A 24,883-nucleotide genomic window follows, 5' to 3' on the forward strand; every position below is an offset into this window, starting at 1 on the left:
ACTAGAGAGCTCCGCAAGAGCCGCAGAAAGATCAGATTCGTTCACCATTTCCCAAACTATCGGTCGAATTATTCAAAGCTTGAAAGGGACAAGTTGGTATGAAGCGGTAATGAACAGGAGATGGTGGAAGTATTACGTGTTACAAGACGTAAAATAGTTTCGAAAAAAACGAGACTAAAAACTGTGCATTGACTGTCCCTGTGCACACAGTGTCTTGGCACCTTAAATGTCACCTACAATTTAATCCCTCGGACGCGAGAATACTTATTTTGGTAGTTTACTAATCATATATAGTTTAGCATTGCTATAATGTAGCTTAGCTTACGCCACTTTAATGGTCCCTTGAAAGTTGCCATCTCGCAACGCTACTCTTCGCGAATTCTCTATCAACCATCTCTCTGACTAGTACTCATGGCCGAGAAGTTGGTCAATACATCATCCAGAACATGGAGCAGCCCATTACGGCCTCTTATCATCTTTTACAAACCGCATTTTGGCGTGGGCTCGTGAACAATCTCAGGGCACATACGAGTTTTGTCGCTCTGTGTTTCGTTGCAGAAAGCGCATCAGCGTGGGCGATTAGAGCTGAATTAGGACAAACTCCTCCAATGCTCTGAGTAATTGCCGCTCAGATGAGGAGATACCTACATATGTGCGCTGGCGTGCCAACGTATGGTCCGATACTACCGCGCTGCTCGTTAAATGCTGGTTTTGACTGGGTCTCTTATTAAGCTTGAGACGATATTCAGTTATGGTGATTATTGTAAAAGGAGGGAAGCCATGGTTTTTCTCAGTACAGTAGAAAATATTTGCGGCCAATGTCAATCTAATCGCGAAAATCAGTATCCCATTTCTGGCAGGAGACTTCCACCCACACGATCCTCGGCAAACGTAGGCTCAAGGTGATTCTAGGGACGTAGGTTTCCTTTCTTAATAGTCTTCTTCTTTTTCGTTGCCACGTTAATCTCGAAGATATCCCCTGTTTCACGATCGAGGAAGCCCATTTTCCATGGCATCAGCCACCGATCGCCTGGTAGGCGGACTTGAACATATCCGGGCTTACTTTTATTTCCGCCGCGAGCAGAGCTGCTATTTTCATGAGCTTTTGATGGTTTACCACGCGATGATGCGTTAGCGTCTTTTCCTGAATGACGGCGGTGTTGACGAGAATCTTTACCCGATTCATATACGGGGTCGTTCTCGCAGTAGTATCCCTCTTCATCATTCAACTCCTCATCGGCATTCAATGCTGCGTCCCAAGTCTCTTGGTTGTCAAAATCATTCTTCGAGGCAATCGAACTGGATACCGATTTTTGGTCTTCTTCGCTCCGCTCTCGAGACCGGTCTTGTTTAGTCAAGGCCCTGTCATTACTGCTGCCGCTCTTTGCAGAAGATGAGGATCGTTGGCTAGCAGCTGAAGATGGCATTTTAGTTGTAAGATGGTTGCTCAGGGAGTCGATTGATTATTGAAGATTGAATTCCCTTGAAGCGAGTGTGCGTTGGAAAGGCGATGATTGCTTTGAGGGTGAACAGATTTATATACCTTTGAGAAAGCAGATTCGAGAATTCTGATTAATTCGGAATATGCCCTCATTCTCATTGAACAAAGCGCTGAGATTGAGAAACGAAGGATTACTCAGTTACTTAGATTGGTCACATTCAACTCTTTATTCTCAATTCCATTCTCATTGACCAATGCTTTGTTGTCCATTCAAGGACCATTGCAAAGAGCTCTAGCTCTCAGCGTCGAACAAGAATGGCATTGTTCGCAAAAGCGAACGAATACGTTCGTGAGATATAGAAATTTTCCGTCGAGGCAATTACTGCGACCTGATCCAGAATCACACCTTTGTATACAATTGCAGATCCTATCGGAGGATGTCGTCAGCTACATCACGAGATGGAAGGTTTAGAGTAAGCCACTAACCCAGTTATCTCCTTAGGCATGCCATGCTTTCTCACAAGAGCTTAGTAAATGACGATGAAGTTTTGTTGCAGAAGAAATTTACACGGTGCCAGAAATACAAATGATTGACTTCTAAACTCCCGCACATGGTCTAGATGGCCAAACTGAGCAAATCAGAGCTTCAAAGTTCGCGTTGATCATCCAGGGATTCAATCGCTACTTATCATCAACTTGAGCATGCCTGTGGAACCTAAAGGGGTGCCAAATAGACGGGAATAGACAGAAATTTGGGGCTTTATTCGTCTCAAAGCCCTAACCCGAATACTCGATCAGGTAAACCTCAGCTTGATTACTATTCTCTCCTCACAAATTCGTCGCTCACGTTGCGAGACAATATTCATGCGTACTCGACAATACCTCTTGTCGACACCCGAGGGATCTGTGCTTTGCGCAGAGTGACTCATGAAACCTAGATCTCGACTCAAACGAGCACGTCACTTAGGGCTGAATAGGGTAGAATCTGTCACGTGATATAGTTATCAGTGAAGAGCTTGAACAGTGAGGTTGATCGATTGGTTTTCTCTACCTATCATGGCAGCGGAAGGCCAGCATCTTTGACGTCTTCTGCTAGGGAGGTATGATCAAAGAAGGCGGCAGCTGTACAGAAGAGGCCAGGTTTAGGCTCGCATTTCCCACGTAGCCAGACTTCCGTCTCTCCCGACACCAAGATGGAACTGGAGTGGCTGTTATGTACATCGAGAACGCCAGATGGGACGTTTGGGTTGCTGTGGTTACCGGGGTTCCATGGTATGTCAATATTTCAGACAACCACGAGACCCTGTCCCTGCGTGCAGTTCGACCACACCTTATCGAATCAGTCAGCATCCGTCAAATCTGCTTCTCCATGCTGCGGTTTCGGAAGAAAGTGACGCCTGGCGCTAAACATGGAGCCCCCTCAGTGGCAGATCTAATTTGATATTAACCTCTGCTATTGCAGAGCCGAATGACCAACGTAATTTGAGCAGCGATGTATAGTGATGCATTGGACATCTGGTATATATATGTACGTTCATGTCGCAAATGCAATGCGCTATTCATAGATGATGATATTGTACAGATTTTATACACGTAGAGGAGTATTTTCTGTTCGGAGAAAATCAGGATGGAGTAGGCCGCAAGACCCCTTTATCGTCATATCGCGCTTCTACACAGTCGTCAGTAGGTGCACCACGTTGAGAGTAGCAAAGAACTTACTGAAGAATGTGTATGAGAGCGTAATGGTATCAATGTTCTTCATGGCCGGATCCTTGGCAAAATCGGGATCAATGAAAAAGAAAACCGGCATGTCAACCGATTCCCCAGCATTGAGTTTTTGCTCTTCAAAGCAAAAGCACTGAATCTTGCTAAAGTACGGTGCAACCTGGGCCGGCGTCACACTGTATGTTGCAACCCCGATGATATCGTTGGGACCCTTGTTGGTTGCTGTGTAAAAGGCCAAGGCGGTTTCACCAGGCAGTACACGGACTTCCCGCTGTTGAGGGACGAACTTCCACGGCAAAACATCGGACACGGATCCATTGAACGTCACGCGGATTCGTCGCGACTCCGTCACGGGCGTCAAGCGAGAGGCGGTGTCACCAGTGCCGCCCTTATGTGCGGTGACCGGCTGACCGTTCCATCCGATTTGTTGGCAAATCTAAACCGACAGATCGACGTTAGTCTTGGGTCCGGTGCTGTCCAATGAGTCTTGAGGAGACACCGACCATCTTATAAAGCGGCACTGATCCATAGGCCAACGCTACGGTGCCGACAATGACACTGAGAGTGTAGTATCTGCATGTCGTCAGTCACTGCTATTGCACAATAGAGAATGTCATACTGACAATGTCGTGGCATTTTTTCGTCTTGACTCTGGAGAATTATATGCTGCAGCAGCTGTATGGCCCGTCGACTGCTGCGAGAAACATCGCTGGTAAACTTTCGAGTGTGAAAGCACTCCTGATCGTTCGGAAACAAGAGAATTCCAGCAAGAAAAACACCGTCCACCTGGACGGAATAGTCGAGCTGCCATCTTCGATGGAATTGAAGCTCAAATAGTGCTTGATGTGATCTCCGGATAAAGCTGGATGGGCAGGAGATTATCAGTCGCTGAAACACGTGATCCGATGCTTGGCAGACTGGAAAACATTACCGTACGTGACGCGATTCTCTTACACTTTGCTAAAATGAATAAATTTATCTAGCGGATAAATGGAGTACCAGTCAACACCCTACGGAGTACTCTGCATGGAGTGCTCCGTACTTGATAAGTTAAATACGCCTTAGATAAATGCCATCCGAAGTGCTGGAAGCCTAGTATAACAGGGAAATTCTTTGGAAACATGCAGTACCTCCAGGCTTTGCGGGCATTCCACTCGCACGCTGGGAAACTGCTGGCTAAGAATGCCATTCCGCTTGGTGCTGCGTCCATGAGGGTGGGCTCGACGAGCGTTTTGGTGTGCGTTCGCGCGGGCTTGAGTGTGCCGGCTTTGGGTTCTGACCCAGCCTCCGTTCCAGGCCTCTTTCAGATCCTCCTTTGTATTGGCCGCAATCGCGTCCAAGGGACATGCCGATAAAAAGGCTAATAGAAAGGACAGCCAAAAAGCTGCGGACGTCGGAACGTTTGCGCTCCCTTAATTCTCTGAGTGATCTGACTGGGAGAAGAGGTGCTGCGATCGTTCTTATGTGTTGCGAAGTCAACCTCATATTTTTCAGTCCAAACTAGGACGTAATGGAACTAAGCAAGCCTGCGAATGGAGGCTAGTGGAAACCATGCGTTTCTTTTTCATTACTGTACATCTATTGTCTATGTTGTCTTCTATGATCTGCGAGAAACATGATCGGCTCGTGTCCTTGTTACATCGTAGGTTCTTCTTCAACGGCATAATTGGACTGCAATGGAAATATGTACTCAGCAAACAAGGCCAGGAAGAACATTCAGGCGGACGGATCGGCCTCACGATTTCTTATTTGTGCCCAGAACGCGAGCCAGAATTCGGCCAAAGACACCGCGCACCATGTTTGGCCGCTCCTGGACACAAGTGAGGATGATTGCGGCACTCAGAGCAAATGCTGTCTGCTCTCGTCGCAGATACTGAACATATTCGTTAGCATCATGTAAATGTGACAGAATAGCTGTCGACAAAATCTAGCGAAACGATTGTGTGGTTCTTGGATCAGATTCAAGTGGTGATCAAACGACATACCTTCCTATCGTACCGGCGAGGGAAGAAAGTTGCTATAGCTCTTGGCAAGACAAAGAGGGCGATCTCCTCTCGCCGGCGAGGTGTCTCTAGTAGTATACTCCAACCGCAGGTGACACAGCCAGCACCAACGCAGAGGCCAGAATCCCATTTCATCGGCGATACCGTCTTTGAGTCGAACAGTCTGGGCCCCAACCGAGTTCGTGCCAGACATACCGAATAATAGAACAAGGCGATAAACAAGGCGAGGAATGAAGACGATCGGGCAGCACCCAGCACAGCTTGCCTAAGGGCCGTCGGTGTCCGGTTCGAGCGCAGCCGCAGAAGAATCTGGACGGGAAGGTAGGTGGCTAGAGCAAATCGGAACCCTCGTAGAAAGCGAGATATTGCGTGCCATTCGCAGCTTGGTCCACACCTCATGTGTATCAGTTCACAGGGCATCGGCACAGTCTTGGACGGATCCCCCCATTCGATCGGCAAGCCGTAGTCTGCGCACATCGATCCGAGTAGCGGCGCCTGGCCGGTGTCCTTTCCATAAACGAATTCACCTCTTCTAGCACGGCGAAGAGCCTCAATAAGCCTCAAGTCAACTTCCGCTGCGCTGGTAATCCATTTCGCATAGGACCGAGGAAGTCTTTCCGGAAGATAGAACCAGGCCCACATCACCACAGCTGAACTCCAAGCAAAGATGCCCGCAGTTGCAATTTGCGGCACCATTGCTTCTATTTCAGTCCATTTTCCTCGAAGTTTACGACGACTCTTCCAGAACTCCCACGCAATGTACGCAACTGCACAGAGAGCTCGAGTGCCTGTGAAAAGCGTGAGATCCATTGTGCGGCCGGCCTGTTCATGGCCCCGTTCATGGTTCGATTCAGCGCCATCCGATGTAACCACGTCCTGCCGTCGTGTATTGGGTTCTTGTCTGTGTGCACGGCTCGGATTGATAATCTGAAAGGCGAGCCAACCTGAGACGAACGCCGATAGGAAGCGAACCAAGCGCACCGTAACGCGGGATGAGAGCAGCGAGATGTTTCCCAGGTATTTGGCACATGTATACAAAAGCCGGTTGCACAAGAGAGGTAGCCACGTGGAGCCACCGATCAGGACAGCACATGATGTTGGGAATTTTCTAAGGCCAAAGTTCCTCAACAGAACTCGTAGCAGCTGGGCAATGTTAGAACGTCGGGTTGAAAGGCGGCATAGCGAATGATCAATACCAGTTTGATTTTCTGTTGGTAACCAGCATTTTCCCTCGCAATGGCTGGCATGCGACCTATCACCAGCGGGGCGGTCGCTGCGAGATAGCCCAGCCCGTAGGCACGCAAGACCCTAGCAGTGGCGTCAGTGCGGTGTCATCTGAGCGAACTGAATTGACTTTGGAATGAACTCAAGGTATCACAAGGTTGACTCACGGGCTGATGGTGCTTGCATCGATTGCCCCTCTGGTTCGCGGAGACATTGTGTTGTTTTCTCGAAGGAGCATCGAACCGGCGGTCGGGGTGTTTTGATGATGATGTTTAAGCAATTGCCATCACGCATTGACGAGTCGAACACGCTCTCCCTACACCAATGATCCAGAATAGCGTGAACAAAGGATTGGTTTGGAAGAATCAAGGCCGAGTTTAAGGAGAGAGAGCTAGAGCTTCGGATGAAACCTTTCATGTGATTGCAAACTGCAACGCGGATCAATCGGATGGTATCATTGTCGAAATCTATCGTATCATGCGACATAAAGCGTCAGTTGTTCCCATCTCGACATTGTAGAGTCTGAGAGAGCAAGGCAATAATCCCATTGTGTCCCTGAAGAACAATGGACGCACCCAGCTGTCCTCGCGGACTGTCAATAACTGGGCCACTGTTTACTGCTCTAATTGGCCCGAATGAACCAAAATCAAGGGACAGGAAGGCCACGGCGAGAGCAAAAACCGTACAGGAAATACGAGTACAAGAGACTCCGCAGCAGCTTGGCTGTCGATTCTCAGTGTTCTCGCCTTTCAAGAGTACCGTGTCCTGATTACGAAGAAAAGTACCTGGCCAGAAACCGAAGAGAGACAGCACACGTAATACGAATATATCGTTCTGGTATTGTCACACTCTTCAGGGACCTCGGTTTAAGCCGCTGCGAATGCCAAGACTGACTGTAATTTTTGGTAATGAATTTACGTCACTTGACCACCCCTTCTGCCGGCAGGCTGATTTTTTCTTTCATGTGATCCGACTCGAATTCCAGCAACAGCACGATCACATTGTTCACTTCTCCAGACTCCACACTTTCGATACCCATTTACCCCGGATTTCTGGTCGTTTTCAATGCTTTTGCGCGACCAGCACTTTAATCTTGTTGATTTGCCAACTCGCCCTGCTGGCGCGTCCTGACTAGGCAGGACTTATCCCCGCAATCTCGCGACGCACGCCCGTGACCAGTTGAGAACGTCCAATCCGGCCAGCACCAAAGCATAACAATCCCATGTTCAGCGCTTGATAACGTTTTCTAGAGTTCGCTGCGACCGCCGTATATCGTTCCATTCTCACGAAAACCAATCGCTCGGGTTACATCACGAACTCTCGACGTTCCATACGTTGTTGATCCTGGACAGGCGGCGAAAGATCAGCGCCCGCGTTGTCGGCTGCGCGCGGCAATGAATGTCTCCAACGCTGAGTCCCAGCAGGGGCGGAGGGCATCCCCGACTCCTGGACCCTTTGGATGTGAGATTTGTTCCCTAGTATCTGCCACATGGCCCGCACTAACATTGCACCAGATGCCTTCTGGTCGCCCTCAGACTCTCCGCAAGATGCTGGCCCAGCCCCTCCCCCCGGTCCGTCCCTGCTTGATGATAACGAATCGAATATGCTGGACAATTTCTTCACGACCTTGAATTCAAGCCACCTGGACGCCAATGACTCTTGGTTTGGCGGTGGTGCACATGATAAGGGGAGCGGAGGCTTTCAGCTGGACTGGGCCGATGAGTTGCCCCCAATATTCGAGGGCTCGACAACATCATTATCGCAGCCTGCCATGCCTTTCGTCAGCAAAGACACCAATGGCCCAGCGAACGACCCTGCTCCGAGCTCCGATATACTCGCAGCAGCATCGATGCTGTGTCAGAATGGTTTCAACATATCTAATGTCGGGACAACGTCTTCTCATCAGCAATTTCCTGAGAATCTGCTGTATTCGATGCCACCACCCACAACCGGCCCCGGCCATGTGAAACGCGACAGCGCATCGTACCATTCACTGTCACGAGAGCGCCTTCTACAGCCTCAACACACTCCAGTTTTCAGTGTAGAGCAATCGTCTCCTCCAGATCCGAATAAAACGAAACGATTTCGGTCTCTTCGTTGGGGCTCCGATATTGGTTTTGTCGGCAATGGCTACGTTCGACCGCCAAACGTCCCAAATGAGGAAGAGCGGACGCAATCACTATTAGCGAAGATGGAATGCCTCGAGCCGCAAACGAGCACAACAAATACAAGGGCTCCGACGCCGGAGAGGCCTGAAGACGCGCCCCATCATGATTGGATGAATGCGAGTCAGCCGGGACCATCCGAAACACCGGCAACAACCGACGATGGCATGTCACAGAAAAAAAGGCCAAAAAGCCAAGTGAAGACAGAGCCTGAATCGGACGACCCCGGCACGTTGCCCAAAGTAAAGAGGTCGAAGAGTTCTGCCAGTGGCAGAGCAAGAAGAAGCCCTAGTGATAACACTTCTCGGCGAGGCCGGAATCCTGACAAGCCTCCTCGGGAAAACTTGACTGAGGAGCAGAAGCGCGCTAATCATATCTTGTCCGAGCAAAAGCGTCGCAACCTTATTAAGCAAGGCTTCGAAGATCTTTGCTCACTGGTGCCGGAGTTACGCAACGGCGGCTTCAGCAAAAGTGCCATACTCGTCCAGGCTGCGGAGTGGCTGGAAGGTATCCTGAAGGGCAATGAGGAGCTTCGACAACAACTGGCCCAATTAAAAGCGATGAACGGCTATCAAATACCGCAATGATCATCCACAGACACGCTTTACGACTTTTCTACTGTTTATTACTGCCATCTATGTATCCTTCAACTAGGATATCCTCATGAAACCCGGACTTGGCGCTGGTGGCTGTCTTATGTCGAAATGTCATCTACGACTTTCATGTATAGTTGCTACCCTATAGTGGTCGAAAAAGCACAATACCACTGTTCATATTTCATGTAATGATACGGCAGAGTTTCGAAAGCTCCATGTTCGCCTCCGTACGTGAGCTTGAGTTCGTAAGGCATGTCGATTATGACCGCAGATACATGCCGTACCCAGCGACGCTATTATTCCATATCTGATGAATTGCGAAAGATAAATGCAGTACCCACTGTCTGACAGGTAATCTTTCAATGATATATGCCGTACCCACCTGAAGGTGTTTGTTTCGGGAACATTGGCCAGGGGCTGCCGCGTTGAACATTCGCAGCATTGGTTATGTTGGAGTCAGTAAAAAGCTCGTAAATGTATTCGCTAATGACAAGAACCTCCTCTGACCAGTGACCACATGTTATGTTTCTTTTTGCCAGGAATTCGACCAGGGGTTAGGGTTAGGGTTAGTCACCGGCTCAAAAGCTAATTGCGCGGAATAGGATCGTTGAAGCTTCAGGCAGCCTTTAAAAAATTGTCATCATTTCAGCAACTTGACCCGATTTATGATCTGCATGATGATAGTGATATCATTGCCGGGCTCATCTGAGAAGACTCTACATCATCTTTGGAAGTGGCGAATTGTGAGAATTGGCTCGTCTGTTAATGTCTCTCGATGTGCTTACTGCCTTGGACCGGGTTCCGTGGGGAGAGGGATGTCAGGGTTCAGGCAGGCTGTTACCTCAATAACAATAGTATTAAACAATGGCATCCCCGATTTATGGCAGCAGCCTGGACTCTAGAGTGCGCGTGCAAATCGTATCATAGAAACTGTCTCCCTGGATATTGAACATAGTATTCCGGAGAAAAAGTGATGGCCATGCTCTCTTGATGTGACAAATTGAACCAATTTTGAGTCGCTATGATCACACTGGCAGATGGATATGCTTTGCTGGAAGAATGGAGACTTGGCATTGTTACGATACTGGGCCCTTATGGCAAATGTGACATTCGATGGATTGCAGCTGTTTTGCTCGATTATGTATATGCAGTGAACTTAATTACCTGACGCACATCCGCATAGAGCCAGAAAAAGTGAATTCTCTCCAGAATACTCAATCACAATTGAACAGTCCTCATCACCGCTTCAAGGAAGTGACCCATCCGTGTACGCCAACGACCGTAGAGTGAATCCGGTAATGAACGCCAAGTGCAGCGCAGCGAAGCCCCCATTCTGCCCAATACTAGCGACTCGATTCAGACGGTTCAGGAGCAACAGAAGGGCAATTGCGGCCGATGACAATCCATGCGCCCCCCCTTCCCTTCTCCAAAGACTTGCGGAAATGGCGAGATGGTATTGCGTCGTTGCAGTGTCTGAACGCAATTGGTAGCGCAGTCTTCTCCCTCTAGTCGATGGTTACATAGGATACATAGCTTCAAAATGCGCAAAGAATGCCTGTTTCGAGGCATGTGGATTATAGTTCTGCTGTGTATCACTCACACACCGTCCACCATTACCAGCGTGGGGTTCCGCTAACGGACATGGTCCAGTCTACCATCCGTCAATATCCTATTCGAACTCGTAACGTCCCTGTGCTAGAGAGTTGGCCGGTATCTTTCGACTTCGTAGCCGTGGATGATGTTGCAGTCCGGCCGTGCGAGAAGGTGATTCGCACTGTTGATTAGTACCTATAAACAGCCGACGCCGACTGAGCATATGTTGCAATTTATTTACCGCTGTAGCGCGGAAAATATTTCTGCGAGCGAATCACTGCCTAAGTGGAGAGAAAATAGGAAGCCAGGCTTTTGCTCTGTGGGTATCGATTCGTGGCTTAATGCGTCGCGAGCAGCTGGAATATCAGCGGCAATGGAGCCTGGTGACGGCGGCTTTGACAGATAAGTGCCACCATGCCCTCCCTTCATTGTCTGAGAAGTTTTGGTGTCTGTGAGATGGATATGTTCCCTTAGAGTTTTGTAATTTTATGGCATCTTTTCTGATAACTTTGGCTGATGCAAGGTAACTAGTAGTACTTTCTTTTGTATTCTGGATAAAGAACGCGGTTCATGGCAAATGAGTTTACTGTCTTGACTCAATTATCCTGACTCATACAGAGTACTCGTTTCGTGAGTTGCCAGGGGCCAGCCAAGATGCTTTGCTCCTAATTCTGTACCTAATTCTCTTTTACCAATTTCTTTAGAAACAGCTAGGGATGGTCCGTGTGAGAAGGTTATTTGGGTCAACCGGCATCATCCAGTCGCTGTCGACAAACAGAACAAATACTGTATTACGATATCAGGGAAAATGCGAACGACGATCATCACGGAAAGGGGCATGTTCCGTTTAATGTTAGGGTTGCACCAAGCTCATGTCTATCAACTGGCTTAAAATTTCGCCTCTCAATGGCCTTAACCCTAATTGAACAGGATGCGAAACAACCAACAGTAAAGCTAATCAATAACCTAACTTACTTGTGCCGAGAAAATGCACTTTTAGTGGTAGGAAATTGCTAAAAGCAGTAAATAGCGACCATATCAGGATTCTTATTACTTTCCGCGCATGTGTTTGGGCTCTCAGAATACTTCTGTCGAATTTCGTGCTTGGATTACGGTGGATCGAAACGGGTTCTTGAACTGCAGCCAAGAGCCTGTGTTTCACGTTCCATGTGGCCATACGGACCTACAACTGCGGTATGTACGATTAGTCGACCCTGAAGTTGCACTTTTGTTGGTGCGTTTCCATTTGCTCTCAAATGGGTCTGGGTACTCAACAGCATATACCGGTTATACCCTAACCGTTAAATGCTTGATTCTCCGACGACGTGGTTTCCCGGAAATAATAGGGATAATTTATCCGTTAAATCCGCCTATAAAAATTCAGTCCAATTCCATGCACACCAGTCAAAATGTACCAAGAAATTCTCTCGGCGGGTTTGGCTGGCACGGGTCCAGGGTACCAGCTGTGCCAGAAAAACAGGAAGGCCCTGGGATTGAGTGCGTGACGGGGCGGTCACAGGGGGTTCTACCCGATATGTACCACGTGCATCGCACTCAGAGTTAGGCTTAGGCCGCCAGCACTTAGGGTCCACTCATTGACTAACATCCTCTGCCGGTGAGAAAGTCATGACGTCACAAAGGCTGGGCTTCTGCCATAACCGCGCCGGTCGGAACAGTTCCAGCAGTGCGAGACTAACCCCCCGCGGTTAACTTCGGACAGGACACCAGCAAGGACGCTCCTTGGTCGAGAGCGTAATTCCATTGTGTGCCAAGTTTGTTTGTCAGCAGCGCTACATTAGTGCTGTGTTTTTCAATACTCTCAATTCTCGAAGATTCTGTTTCTCTAACCCACGGCCAGGGACTGCACCCTCCATGGCCAAAGTGCCTGTTTGGTACTTGGACTGCCAAGTTCTGCGCCATCTTCAGGGGCACCGAGAGTTTGGGCTAAACTAGCTACTCTCATAGCCTCGCAGGAAGCACGGTAGTTCTCACCGGAATAGTGGTTTACGTACTTTCTCGGAAACAATCACAATGCACTTCAAAGTATTACTCCTGTTGATTGCCGCCCCGTCAAACGCTCTACTATTGTACATGGAAATTGGCTCCCGTACCGCCCACAAACAGTCAGTCACAGACCGAATTCGTCGCCTGAAGTTGCTGCCGAAGATTGGCCTGCAGTATCCTCATCTCCGACAACACCGCCTGCGTGATAGCCATGACACTGGAGCCTGGCCCTGCATCTGGTTCCCATGGCCAAGATTGATCGCCCTCGCCAGTACCAAGCTGCCTTGAGATACTCATATTGAAGGCGAGTTTCTTCAGGGTCGTTTCGAAATTCCCCAACGTCTGCGAAATCAGACACGCAAGGAGAATCATGGATGATGCCATAGGAGTTGAAAAACAGCCAATCTGAAAACTGAGGTGCTGCATTTCATTCTCATCCTCGGCCGTTCCCGGTATCGAGGTCGCTACGACTGCGGACGGCTTGGACACACCTGCATTGTAGAGACGAAGAAGGCGAAGGTAGCAGGATAGGATTAGAAGAGCGGTAGCCCCGTCCAGCGGGGATCGACAAGGCACATGGGAGGGGGAGTCAATCTCGGTAGGAGGATAAGAAGTCACGGATTGAGGACGGAATGCCTTATTCGGATCAAGGTCACTAGAAGTTGGGAGAACAGGAGAGATCATTTCCGACAACGATTGGGTAATAGTGAGGATTTGATCGATCGTTGGAAGGAAATTCGTAGCCGAGTCCATTTTAGCTTCCTGGACACTCATCAATCGACAGCAGTACTCATGCAATGTCGTGCTCAACTTTAGAAGTTGGCAAAAGTCGATTTCGGTCGTTGTTGGTAGAGATGGCGTCGAGACAGTCGATGAAGATAATGATGGAGGAAACAAAGGCGAGAACGCATATGACATAGATGACGTTGAAGAGGCTGCTGTGGGCGGGCCCAGCATCTTGTCGGGAATTAGATGAGAAGCCCCATCATGTTGCAATGATGGGAGAGGAACATTCGAGGGTGAAGGAAGGGCCGATATGGAATGAATATCGAGCAAGTCGGTGGCTATGCTCAGTGAGCCACCATGATGCGGAGACTTGCAACCTAGAAAAAATGGCTCCTCTGGATTTGCCTCAGGGACTAGAGAGTCTGTGTAGACAGCAATCACAATGAGTAATTATTTGGAATACCCACTTGGGGCAGAAGAGCATCTACTGCGTCCACCTTTTCTGACGGTTTCACAAGCAAACAATCTATCAGATTGGAGAACCACATACCCTGGTTATTGTTGTCCATGACTAGGGGGCATTCCGATGCCATGTTCTCGAAGAAGCAATCCAGCTCCGACATATATCCTTTGGGTTGACAGCTTGTTGCCAGGTCCCTTTCCTGCTCTCCAGCCGGCGTTACTGAAGACGACCCCGTCAAGCTCTGGGAAGGCGACAATGAGGTCTTTCTGCTCGATTTACGACGGCGAGTGCTTGGCCTTCCTGGGCGTAACGGGGGTTCGAATTTACATACTGCCCCGGCATTCGCACAGCGTCCACAGGGCTGACCGGGGATTGGATTGCGAGGACATCGAAGTTTTTGCTCATGGCATCGATTGCACGCGAACCGGGTAACAGGATGTGGTGCAGAAATGTTCATGATGACACTGACAGGCGATACGACTTGTTCGAATCAGTCTTGAGATTGATTTATAATCGGTCTGTGAAAAGCTAAAAGTGCAGACACATGGAATATCACCTGGTCTTTAAGTACTTCTCGCCCATCCCGGCAGCTACTCCTGGGGCGTTTGCCGTTGACCAGATTAGGCTCATTGTATGGAATCCAGTAATATGCACCTGAAGGCGGAAATGCAACCCCTCGATGCTTGACCGTTGGTTCAGAAGGGGCGGATGCGAAGCACGACAGTGCTCCGAGTTCCGGCTTCGTGGATTAACTCTCTGGTGTTGGAAACTCCACAGAAGGAGCTAGAAACCTGGAAGCCAGGCGTCTGATATATCTGCTTAGCTGGGCTGACGGACGACAGGTGACATGACCCATGCCCTGGGGAATCGGCCACCAATTAGGTACCATATACGGCAAGCAGTCAAATATGCCTCCTGTGTCGCCTTGAAACAAATTGCAATCCAGCAGCTTACGCCTACTTGCATTGCTCTTCCTGTACAAATCGTGATAGACATGAAGGCTCCAACTTCCTCCAAGTGAAGGTAAGGCTCGATGACTGAAAGTTGCGGGGTCTCCTGCGCCCGTCTCTGCATGCATTCGAACCAATGAACTGTACAGCCACACGGAGTTGATATGCCCCGTCTAATGATTTGATAGGCATACATTCCTTCTTTTTGGCACATGGACCCAGGCCAACCCCTCCACTAACTACTAGTACTAGTACTCCCTTTCCCTGGAACGATGGAGTCTTGAAGCGGCAAAGCGCGGACGCTGCTGAAGCAATCGACCAACCCTTGTCAAGATCCACTTGACTAGTGCTTCACTTGAACGTGGTATGGGGTACAGAATACCCTTGATAACATACTATTAGACCAGTACGATCGACGGGCGCCACGTTCTTATCCCAGAGCCGCCAGTTCGTTTCGGAAACTTTTCGGATTTTCTTCGTTTTTTGGAAGTTGCTTCGATTTCCTGCACAGCCCTGGCGAGACCAGACAATGCGAGGTGCCAGTACTTCATGGCCACGCTCAATGAATGATTCATACTTGCACTTGACCCAGTCGTCTAATGGAGTGCTGATATCGTATGATGATGTGAATCGATGCCTCCCAAGAGAATCCCATTGATAATATTGGTCATTAAGACGATAGCCGGTGCAAAATCGGGTCTGGTATGCAGCTATAAATCAGTACCATCAGCCAGCGAATTCGCTCCAAAACCGTTCAGTCCACCCTCCTAAAATCACCAGCCCCATGTCCAGGTCCCGTTCCCGAAGTGTGGTCAGTGCGGCAAAGATCAGTACTTTGTAGACTTGCTCCGTTACTGCGACTCTCAAGTCCCTGACCAGCCCATTGAAGGTACGCGGCTGAGTGCGGAGTACTAACCTAGTAGTGCAATCGGCTGCCTGTCCCATCAGACTGGAACCAGTAGAGGTTCTGTACATGGAAATGCGGAAACTCTTTCTGCGCCGCCGGGTCCAGACTACGAAAATGGCCCACAGGGTACATACTCGAAAAGAGCGATGTTAATCTGCAGTCGGCAACTAACTTTTTTCTTGAGCTGCACACATCAGTCTTGGGAGGCTGACGTTCCGCGTACGAAGTACACGCTACACAGCCAATCAGTTTTCGATTGATGGCAACCAGTGAATCCAGTACGGAGGAGGGAGTATCGTGATGACTAAAAAATACGAACTTAACCATTAGGAGTATGTTACTTGTAACTACCTGTATTAGCAAACTATTGGTTGAAAACAGTGAAATATGGCATGCCGCATGCGCCGAAAATCTTTGAAATTTTGAAATTTTATGAGAAATTTCCCAAAATTTCATCATCCACTGTTAAGACCGCAAACAACGAGTAATTAACTGAACCAAACATCAACCGCGTCACGGTGCACGTCACCCAAGTTCAGTCGGTTGCTTTAGGACTCCTTCCTTGTGATTTCGATAATTCGGCCTGCCAATACGAAATGACATCCAAGAGAAAGCGTGCAGATTTTACTCCAGAGGAGGACGACGACGCCTCACGCGAGACGAAACGATATGCTTACTTGGAACCACGCGTACGACACATCCCTGAACGTACCATCAAGTCAAAATGGGCACCTCTTCCAGAAGCAATGCAAGAAAAAGTGCGCGAAATGTTTCGAATGCTGGAGCGTCCTGTGATTGTTCGCCATCTTGACGAGAAGAAGCGAATCGAGGCACAGGCGGCTGTGTCGGCTGTTGTCAAAAAGTATGTAATTTCCGGAAGTGTCTGTCTACGCAGTGATGAACGGAATCGCCTAACAATGCTTCGTTTCGCCGTTAGTCTAAATCGTCGACTACCTCGGATGCCATTTCCACCAATGGCCAAGGATGCGAGCTTCGATTACGAGTCTGCGCTAAACGAACGTGTGCGTCCACAGATACCGTCCGCAGGTTCCAGAGTCAATCCATTGCTAACTCAGGTCGATAGCGCATTCTGGAGACTCAGTTGTCTAGCGCAATGAGCACAATCGACCTCCTGAAGCTAGAAATTGAACGTGAGGAAGCCCTATTGGCCAAGGAAACCAAACAAGTAGAGGAAATGGAAAAGAACGCGAAGCGCGCAGAGATGGAACGCAAGCGGCAGGCCAAAAATGTAAGCCTGCTCACGTTCATGACTTGCGCGATCAAGTTATTTACCATTTCCAGGAACATCCCGTCCTGCGCCGCCTCGATGAACAGTCCCAGCAACGTACGCATCGAAGCTCAACCACGGTTTCTATTGCGGACAACAAGCATGGTATCACGGCTTTACACGATGTATGTTGGCGAGATGCTCATAAATGGCGATCTCACAACTGATCCTTTCTCCAGGTTGAACCGGATCCGGAACTTCGGTCACTAATAGTGCAACTTACTGGTCATCTGAAATCAATGCAGAATAACGTTGGTCCTTTTGCCGAGCTGAAAGATGCGATTTCGGAGGCACAAGCAGCGTTAAATATTGCCATTCCTATTGATTGAGTTTGGGACTGCACATCTCTGAAACTCACTTCTATGATCGATCTGATCCGCTACCCTAGCCAGGGACGAAGTCATGTTGACGGATGGACTCGTGCTAGGAAGCGGTGAAGGCAAACTCTGGCGTCTTCACGAATTGAAGAGAGCGGATCTGGTCAGGCGATTCAAATCGTAAGGATCAGAGCCCAAGTATTTGTCAAGATTTATAACCGACAAGGAACGTGAACAGAGACTAACAAGATTGAGGCCGAAGTGACGCTTGAGGATTGGGAATTGGTCAGCTTCCATTCGGTCTCATGCAGCGTTCTCTGGCGACACGGCATCCCGTTATGGAATCTAGCCGCTATTTCGAAGTACGACTTCAAGCCCTACCACATGCCGTGATATCGGCGGAAGATCCAAACCACTTGAACGCTCCAATCACAAGTCGGTCAATGATCTCCCTCGCACAGCGGTCGCTAGGTTTGATTGGCCCCGCTTCTCCAGCCGAGGTACGAGGAACGCTTCGTGCATGGGCCTCCTATGATGTCTTTAATCAATCTCCCATTGTGAATTCCCGACGTCCAACAGGAGGCCCGGTTAGTTCCTGGACACTTGTCCTGACTCCTCCGAGGATTGACCCAAGATTCTGGGTGCCTGCGTCATGGACGAATAGGCGAGTGCCTGAAGGTTAATAGTGGGACAATGAAATCGACATGTGTTACCGGGACCAAAGTTACAGAATTCTTGTAATTTCGTAACCAGTATCTAACACGAACGTCTCTTTTATAGGTTACACCTTGGATTCAGTGAGACGATTGTCTTCGTAATTTCCGTTTTGGACTGTTCAATACAGTTTATTACGTATGGTACTGTATGGAGCTCACGTACCGAGTCAGACCAAGGCCCCGAAAGATTAAAGAACTAAAAAAAGTCGCGCCCGCTTCTCCGCACTGGATCCTGTCTCCAGAAAAGGCGAGTCCTTCACCAATTGTGCGGTACATCGTCAACCCATAAGTAAACGGGATAACATCTTCTTCCTTAACCACTGTTCCCCGCCGTCAGCTTATCGTTGAAGCTGCGCACTGCCGGCTAGCTCTTTCGCGGCGTCCAGCGACTCGCCCTTGTTCCGTTTTCGGTTACGAATCGGTTTCCCCGCACGACTCGTCTGGTACCTATCGTAATCGCGCAGTCGCGAACGATCAATCCCCCCATCACGATGGCGGAGGAACATTTGGCTGCTCCTGAAACGAAACAGTCGGCTGAGGAGAAAAGTCCGACAACCGTGGAGGCGGTTGCCATCTCCGATACCGTCTCATCGTCGAGAGAATCGGAGAGCAAGTCGGCCTCATCGACCAAGCCGGATTCTTCAGCAACCCAGGGCCAAGCGAATCCCAAGAAGCGTCGCAAGGTTAATCATGGTGCGTATACCAGGTTTCATGCTTCGCGACTGAACAAGGACGTGTCGCACTGACTCGTGCCGCTTTGTGTGCCGGACAGCATGTGTCTATTGTCGACGCTCGGTGAGTTTCCCGGCATGAGGGATTTGATCCAGGACTGGTCTGATCTTGAATCCATGACAGCATATGACTTGTGACTCGGTAGATATTTCCGTTCCAATCTAGATTCTGTTCAACAAGACTAAAGCATGTGCCGCAGGAACGACCATGCTCGCGATGTATTAAACGGAACATCGGCCATCTTTGTCACGACGAGCCTCGAGATCCACCAAGACGCAGTCGCAACGACCATGAGGAGGAGAATAAATCCAAAGCCATGTCGAGAGGAATGCATCAGATGATGACTGTATCGGAGAGCGGAGGGCAGCAATTGATTCCTGGCTCACCTTTGGACCTTCGATCTTCTACAGTCAATCCCTCGCCGCCCGTCTCTGGGACGATGTCCGGAACAGCAGCGCAAAGCATGGAACGAACTCCGCAACAAGGTAAGTTGAGTGTCATCGCCGTTCTTTCCTGCTCGTTCCGTCTCTTACGTTATCCCAGTGTTTATGAACAACGATTGGTCCCTCGGTGGACAAAATCACTTTCAAGACATGCATGCCTTTCATGCGTCCTACATGTTTAATAATTCTGAGGTGACCAACGAGTACAACCTGCTCACCGACTTCTTGAGCAATAGTTTATTGGACGAAAATGTATCTTTTCCGAACGACGTGAACGGCTTATACAATGACTCGCTGATTAACTCGGTCAATCCAAACATGGGCGCCAATGCTTCAGCATTGGCTCGGCAACAACAGCAACAGCAGCAGCAGCAGCAGCAGCAACAACAGCAGCAGCAGCACGTTCCACAACTCACCAATTCCCAGGATCAGGACGGCGCTGATCAGCGTTCTGGCTACAATTCCGGCAATGACAAAGCCAAAGAAGATTATTACATGACTGCCGCTGATCCACAAGGCATGGATCCGCCCGAAGAGCGCATGAACAAGCTCCTAAAGGCAAAATATGAGGCTGGTCTTCTGAAACCGTTCAACTACGTCAAGGGCTATGCCCGCTTGAATCAGTACATGGAAAAGCACATGCAGCCTGCCTTGCGCCAGAAAATCCTTCGGCAACTAGATAAATTTCGCCCCAAATTCCGGGAGCGCATGCAGAGTTTAACTGATATCGAGTTGATATTTGTGGAAATGTGGTTCGAGCGCAGCCTCATGGAGTACGATCGCGTGTTTGCCAGTATGGCAATCCCGGCATGCCTCTGGAGACGCACTGGAGAGATTTTCCGTGGGAATAAGGAGATGGCGGAACTCATCGATGTGCCGATTGAGAGACTGCGTGATGTACGTTTGCTTCTATTTTCGGGCCCGAAGAATATACTCACTGCCGCTCCAGGGCAAGCTCGCTTTGCATGAGATCATTACCGAGGATCAGTTGGTTAGCTACTGGGAAAAGTTCGGCGCGATCGCATTCGACGGCACCCAGAAAGCGATGCTCACTAGCTGTACCCTAAAGAACCCGGACTCGGATGATCCGAGTAAACGCATTCCGTGTTGCTTTTCATTTACTATCCGCCGTGATCCCAATCATATGTAAGTTTCAGTTCTCTTTGCTACGAGAATGCTTTGACTGACGCGGCTACAGACCATCATTGATTGTCGGAAACTTCTTGCCTTCACAGCGAAGGAAGTAGTCATTTGTTGGGTATTATACAGTGCGAAAAGAATTGTGAAAGACACCTTGTATGGGTACATGTGTATGTCTCTTATGCTGGAAACTGGATTTGGACAGGCGTTCGGAGTGTGTGGTATGGTGTATCAGTACCTGTTTGAATGCCTTCAAAATAGGAAACAACAGCCAATGGCACTTTCCTCACGTGTCATACAAAGATTCTCCTGCAGTCAACTGCAAGTTTCGACCACCTAGGTACATCTTGCCTTTCCATCACGAGACTCGTAGTCAAGCAACAGCCCATTATGGAGCTCACTTTCGACTCCGATGTGGATACAACAGCTGCATCCATCTGTGGTATGGCATTTGGATATCTCTCTGCGGTTTCTCTCTCAATTAACCGAGAAAAGCGTTCGTCGCAGACATCCAGTCGAGAATGGGCGACACTGAGGATCTCATCACTTGGCTGCGATGCCAGGAAGTGGTGGATAATCTGGATCAGTGCATCCATCAGCTTCCTCTTCCAATCGACAAGCTTTCCACTTGCTCCAAGTCATTGCTGGAGCTGTCGGGCAGTACCTTGTGGAATGCCGTCCTCCGGGTGCCGGCGTCCCAACAAAGCTCTCCAACTGGGGTCTATCGTGCTTTTGTTCAAAGTATTCTGATAGCTTCGTCTTGACTCCGCCCTGTCTGATGATTGTCCTCTAGTCTATGTTCTCGCGTTTCTAATGATTGAGAGCTGTTTGAGTAACGAGGAGGGGAGTGATAGTTCAGGTACTGCTGCCTGTCGTAAAAGGATTGACAAGTACTGATCGAAAAAGATGCGGTCAGAAGTCTCCATATGGCGATCAAATGTGCCGAGATCTGCCTCGGTGAGACTGATACAGTTGACCATTTCTTGAATACGCTAACTGATTTCGTCTCAGAAGCAGGGGTTGACGGCCGAGCAATGGACGTGATCGAGCGGTGCAGGGAGAGATATAGACTTTTGGAGCTTTCGGAGCAGACCACTGAAATCCGAGCCATTGGAGCTCGATATTATTTGATCCAGAGTAATCTCGTACGTGCCATTACATTGATCAGTGCAGTGCAGGCTGATTTGATATCTAGTTTGTTCGGAAAGGAGAATTAGGGCTTGCTGAACAGATGCTGTCCAAGATTTCAAGATCTCTGATCGAACGGAATACGTTGATGGTGGAAAAATTTGCTGACACTTGTCATCAAGTATTGGTCGGAGCCCTTCGAAAGAATCAGAAGTCCCTAGCAGCTTCCAGCGTGCATAAGATACACGGCATTCTTGAAATCCTACACGCTGCAGATGGGTCAAATGACCATCGATGGCTTGATTTGTCCATCTTAAGAACCTTGGGTGAGTAAACGGAGTTCGGCTTTGCTATTTGTTAACAATTCAGTCACCGCGAACCTCTCAAACTTCGAGGAAGAAATCAAAACCCAGGCAATGAACGTGTGCGATATGATTCAACAGGTGACAGCCGACAAGCAAAACACAGCAGAAAGACGCTGAGAAATTATAGAAACATCCCAGAGAACTTCCTGTTGTTGTTCTGCAACTTGAGCTTCTCATGAGACAGTCCAATCCAAATGCAAGAGAATTGTACGATGGTGAGTGTTCCACTTTATCACCACTTTGGATTGAATTAATAGCACAGCTCTTGAAACCCATATTCAGGTTATGGATATTACAGAGCAAAGTCTGAAACGGTAGAAATCCTCACGATGATGCCTGCATCGCAGCTAATATGGAAAGGTCCGTGGGCTATGCGATCAAGTTATTCGACCTCAGGTATGTAGAGTCAATGCAAATAGCTGAGGTGATACTGACGCGTCTGAGCCCTGACTCATCGCTCGAGTGCTTCAAGCAACTGTTTTCGAAGATGAACATGGAAATTTCTAACAAAGCATTCTTAGAAGAGACCTTCGTCATCATTGCCAGACTTCTCAGTTCACCGAGGCTGCATTCGCCTCACTGCATCGACTTTCTTTATGACGTCGCCAATAGGATGGTGGAAGAATCGAGACTGCAGTTGTCCGCTGTTGTTAGCGAGGCTACCTTGATTGTCAGACTATCTAGTGATCTCTCTTGTGGCTCGAAACTGACACCTTCCAGATACTATGGCGGAAGGTCGAATTGCTCTACTCCCAAGGAGATTTCTTTGCAGCCCAGCGATGGTGTCTCTTCAGTCAGCATCCAGTGTTCCAGCCAATGGCCTCCGTTAACCGCCTTAAAGTTCTCAGGTAGGTGATCCTTGTGGCATTAAACTTTCCATGATTAACTATGGACAGGAAGTTGGCATTCTGTGCCATTCATACTGGCGATGTCCAGCCAGTGTGCAACATGTGGGAGACAGTCAAAAATGAGTCGGTGCTCGATGGAGAAACAATCTACGTGATGTACCGACTGTCGCTAGCTACTTTAACACCCGGTTTAGGGTTAGGGCTAGGTATGTAGAGCGCACTAGAAAGTTGGCAGAAGCTCACGATAAATAGGAGTGGATCTTCGTTTGGCTTTGGAAGGAGAGAGCAGTCATTGGGGCTATTTCCTTGCTTGCATCTCGGCTGCCCACACGGCAGGGTGCGACAGGACTCTGCTTAATCATTTATACCTGTTCACGACAGACGAAACAGTAGCTAAGATTACACAACAGCTAGAGTATTTTAGGTAGTCTCACTTAGCTGTAGATCAACCAATCCTGCTAACCGTTATAGGGTCACGATTTGCATTGCCATCGGGGAGACACAGAAGTGTCTTCGTGGCGGCAAGGATGTCAGTGACTTGATGGACATGCTATGTGCTCTATTCGATAGAGGTAAGATGCTGTGAACAGAAGGAACTTTTTACTAATTTCTCAGCTTCCCAAATTTCTTCTAATGACGCCAACAAGCTTGAATGGTTTTCGCGCAATAGCTACAGATTAGCACTGGAAATCTCTGAACCTCATCTGGTGGACTATGCCATGCGTCTTCTTAGGGTGTCTGCCAAAGTTAGTCTTGTTTGATATTGAAGCATGCGCCTGGAATGCGGTAATTCCTAATACCGACTAACTTGATAATTTCCAGTTTGTTGGACTATATTCCAGTCACCTTGGTGCTGATGCCGCCCGCGATATGGCTAATAGGCTCCGTTCCATCGTGTATGTGGCGAACCTGTTGATGGAACACACTGGGCGGAATCCCGCACTCGAGACTGGAACCCGTTTACAGGTGAGTTGTACAGGAACATTCAAACATTTCTGCTGTCAGATTTACTAACCTTTCAGTATCAAAACTGGATGGCGGAGCTGCAAGGCGATCTTGACAAGTTTGAGAAAGATTACTTCGTCCAGAATGCGGTTGATGACATATGGATAGAGCGGGAGTGGATTTTGCAATTCCTTCGGCTGGAGAGAACAATATTACTCGGTGGATGGGACGATTTCAGCCAATTGATCCAAAGTCTCGGTGAATGCAAGGACTTGAACTTGAACCGGTATCTGGCAGACGTCGTGCTGAGTTCGAAGATGCCACCTGACATGGCGATGGGTTGTATGCGCGTAAGAAGCTAGAAGTCCAGTCCAAAATTGCACTAACCAAAAGGCTTACAGCGCATTGTCAAGAATCTCATCAAGCGGAATAACAACTGCAGGGAGAGAATGCAGCATGTCCGATGCCTCTTTCATCTAGCGGTAGAAAGAGGATCGCAAGTTGCCATCGCAGAGCATCTCCTCGACAAAGCACTTCTTCTCGCTCGAAGTGCTGACAGCGTCGAGAGCGTGGATGATGGACTTGCTTGGCTCAGTTGCCGCGCATTCAATTATGCCGTTGACCTCTACCTCTCATCCCAACTCATCGACGCGCAGCGCTGGGCGAACAAAGCAATTGATCTGGCACGTCTCATGGGCCCTAATGGCATGACCCTGGCGCAGGAGCTTCAGAGCAAGTATGAAAAGTGGTTGACCTTTGAGAGAACTTGAATGGGTGCCCGTGCCAACCAGCCACTCCTGATGTGTTCAACTTATCAAAGCCAAGCGCATCAGAACAATATTGCCCATATAAATTCTTATTAAGTTATATTATCAAAATTGACTCCTGATTATTTGTCGGGTATCTTGCGCGTTTCTAACAAACAGCCAAAGGAAGACACACATGAGAGAACCATACAACTGATTAGTGACCATCGAGAAAAGAAAAATCCGAACCTATTCTCCCGAGCCAGAACCCAAGCCAGGAACAGAAACATTGTGAAAGTAAGACGCCCTGCCAATCGTTTTCAAACCACCGGGAAAAAAAAAGCAAAGATTAAGAGATTATGCCCGAGAATCCCTTTCTCCATGACAAAAATTGGGGGAAGAAACAAGATATGAATAA

The 24,883-nt window shown here is 48.7% G+C and overlaps 8 protein-coding genes across 8 annotated transcripts; 4 read left to right on the top strand and 4 right to left on the bottom strand.

Annotated features, from left to right (window-relative positions):
* Positions 1-908: 908 nt before the first annotated feature.
* Positions 909-1,427, bottom strand: VTN49DRAFT_3526 (uncharacterized protein; the record flags this gene model as incomplete). Its single annotated transcript, XM_069411372.1, has 1 exon — positions 909-1,427. One exon carries the CDS (start codon positions 1,425-1,427, stop codon positions 909-911), a length of 519 nt encoding a protein of 172 aa, XP_069267997.1.
* Positions 1,428-3,063: 1,636 nt separating this feature from the next.
* Positions 3,064-3,977, bottom strand: VTN49DRAFT_3527 (uncharacterized protein; the record flags this gene model as incomplete). Its single annotated transcript, XM_069411373.1, has 4 exons — positions 3,064-3,110; positions 3,161-3,602; positions 3,670-3,739; positions 3,790-3,977. The coding sequence occupies 4 exons, from the start codon at positions 3,975-3,977 to the stop codon at positions 3,064-3,066; spliced, it is 747 nt and encodes a 248-aa protein (XP_069267998.1).
* Positions 3,978-4,901: 924 nt separating this feature from the next.
* Positions 4,902-6,607, bottom strand: VTN49DRAFT_3528 (uncharacterized protein; the record flags this gene model as incomplete). Its single annotated transcript, XM_069411374.1, has 4 exons — positions 4,902-5,039; positions 5,152-6,312; positions 6,366-6,477; positions 6,561-6,607. 4 exons carry the CDS (start codon positions 6,605-6,607, stop codon positions 4,902-4,904), a joined length of 1,458 nt encoding a protein of 485 aa, XP_069267999.1.
* A 1,180-nt stretch (positions 6,608-7,787) lies between these two features.
* VTN49DRAFT_3529 (uncharacterized protein) lies at positions 7,788-9,145 on the top strand (the record flags this gene model as incomplete). The annotated part of the gene is made up of 2 exons (XM_069411375.1): positions 7,788-7,854; positions 7,908-9,145. The coding sequence occupies 2 exons, from the start codon at positions 7,788-7,790 to the stop codon at positions 9,143-9,145; spliced, it is 1,305 nt and encodes a 434-aa protein (XP_069268000.1).
* Positions 9,146-12,871: 3,726 nt separating this feature from the next.
* Positions 12,872-14,070, bottom strand: VTN49DRAFT_3530 (uncharacterized protein; the record flags this gene model as incomplete). Its single annotated transcript, XM_069411377.1, has 2 exons — positions 12,872-13,899; positions 14,028-14,070. 2 exons carry the CDS (start codon positions 14,068-14,070, stop codon positions 12,872-12,874), a joined length of 1,071 nt encoding a protein of 356 aa, XP_069268001.1.
* Positions 14,071-16,393: 2,323 nt separating this feature from the next.
* On the top strand, positions 16,394-17,414 carry VTN49DRAFT_3531 (uncharacterized protein; the record flags this gene model as incomplete). The annotated part of the gene is made up of 5 exons (XM_069411378.1): positions 16,394-16,659; positions 16,735-16,819; positions 16,882-17,046; positions 17,100-17,210; positions 17,265-17,414. 5 exons carry the CDS (start codon positions 16,394-16,396, stop codon positions 17,412-17,414), a joined length of 777 nt encoding a protein of 258 aa, XP_069268002.1.
* A 1,195-nt stretch (positions 17,415-18,609) lies between these two features.
* On the top strand, positions 18,610-20,540 carry VTN49DRAFT_3532 (uncharacterized protein; the record flags this gene model as incomplete). Its single annotated transcript, XM_069411379.1, has 7 exons — positions 18,610-18,811; positions 18,891-18,913; positions 18,974-18,991; positions 19,050-19,335; positions 19,394-20,190; positions 20,243-20,439; positions 20,492-20,540. The coding sequence occupies 7 exons, from the start codon at positions 18,610-18,612 to the stop codon at positions 20,538-20,540; spliced, it is 1,572 nt and encodes a 523-aa protein (XP_069268003.1).
* A 283-nt stretch (positions 20,541-20,823) lies between these two features.
* VTN49DRAFT_3533 (uncharacterized protein) lies at positions 20,824-24,489 on the top strand (the record flags this gene model as incomplete). Its single annotated transcript, XM_069411380.1, has 19 exons — positions 20,824-20,875; positions 20,929-21,174; positions 21,227-21,292; positions 21,340-21,390; positions 21,445-21,578; positions 21,629-21,887; positions 21,931-22,004; positions 22,054-22,141; positions 22,189-22,240; positions 22,287-22,322; positions 22,371-22,596; positions 22,647-22,774; positions 22,823-22,980; positions 23,027-23,198; positions 23,246-23,346; positions 23,390-23,520; positions 23,597-23,740; positions 23,797-24,069; positions 24,121-24,489. The coding sequence occupies 19 exons, from the start codon at positions 20,824-20,826 to the stop codon at positions 24,487-24,489; spliced, it is 2,760 nt and encodes a 919-aa protein (XP_069268004.1).
* Between the last annotated feature and the right edge of the window lie 394 nt (positions 24,490-24,883).

Source organism: Thermomyces lanuginosus (genome assembly GCF_041956635.1).
Source record: "Thermomyces lanuginosus strain ATCC 200065 unplaced genomic scaffold VTN49scaffold_29, whole genome shotgun sequence".
NCBI classification, from domain to species: domain Eukaryota; kingdom Fungi; phylum Ascomycota; class Eurotiomycetes; order Eurotiales; family Trichocomaceae; genus Thermomyces; species Thermomyces lanuginosus.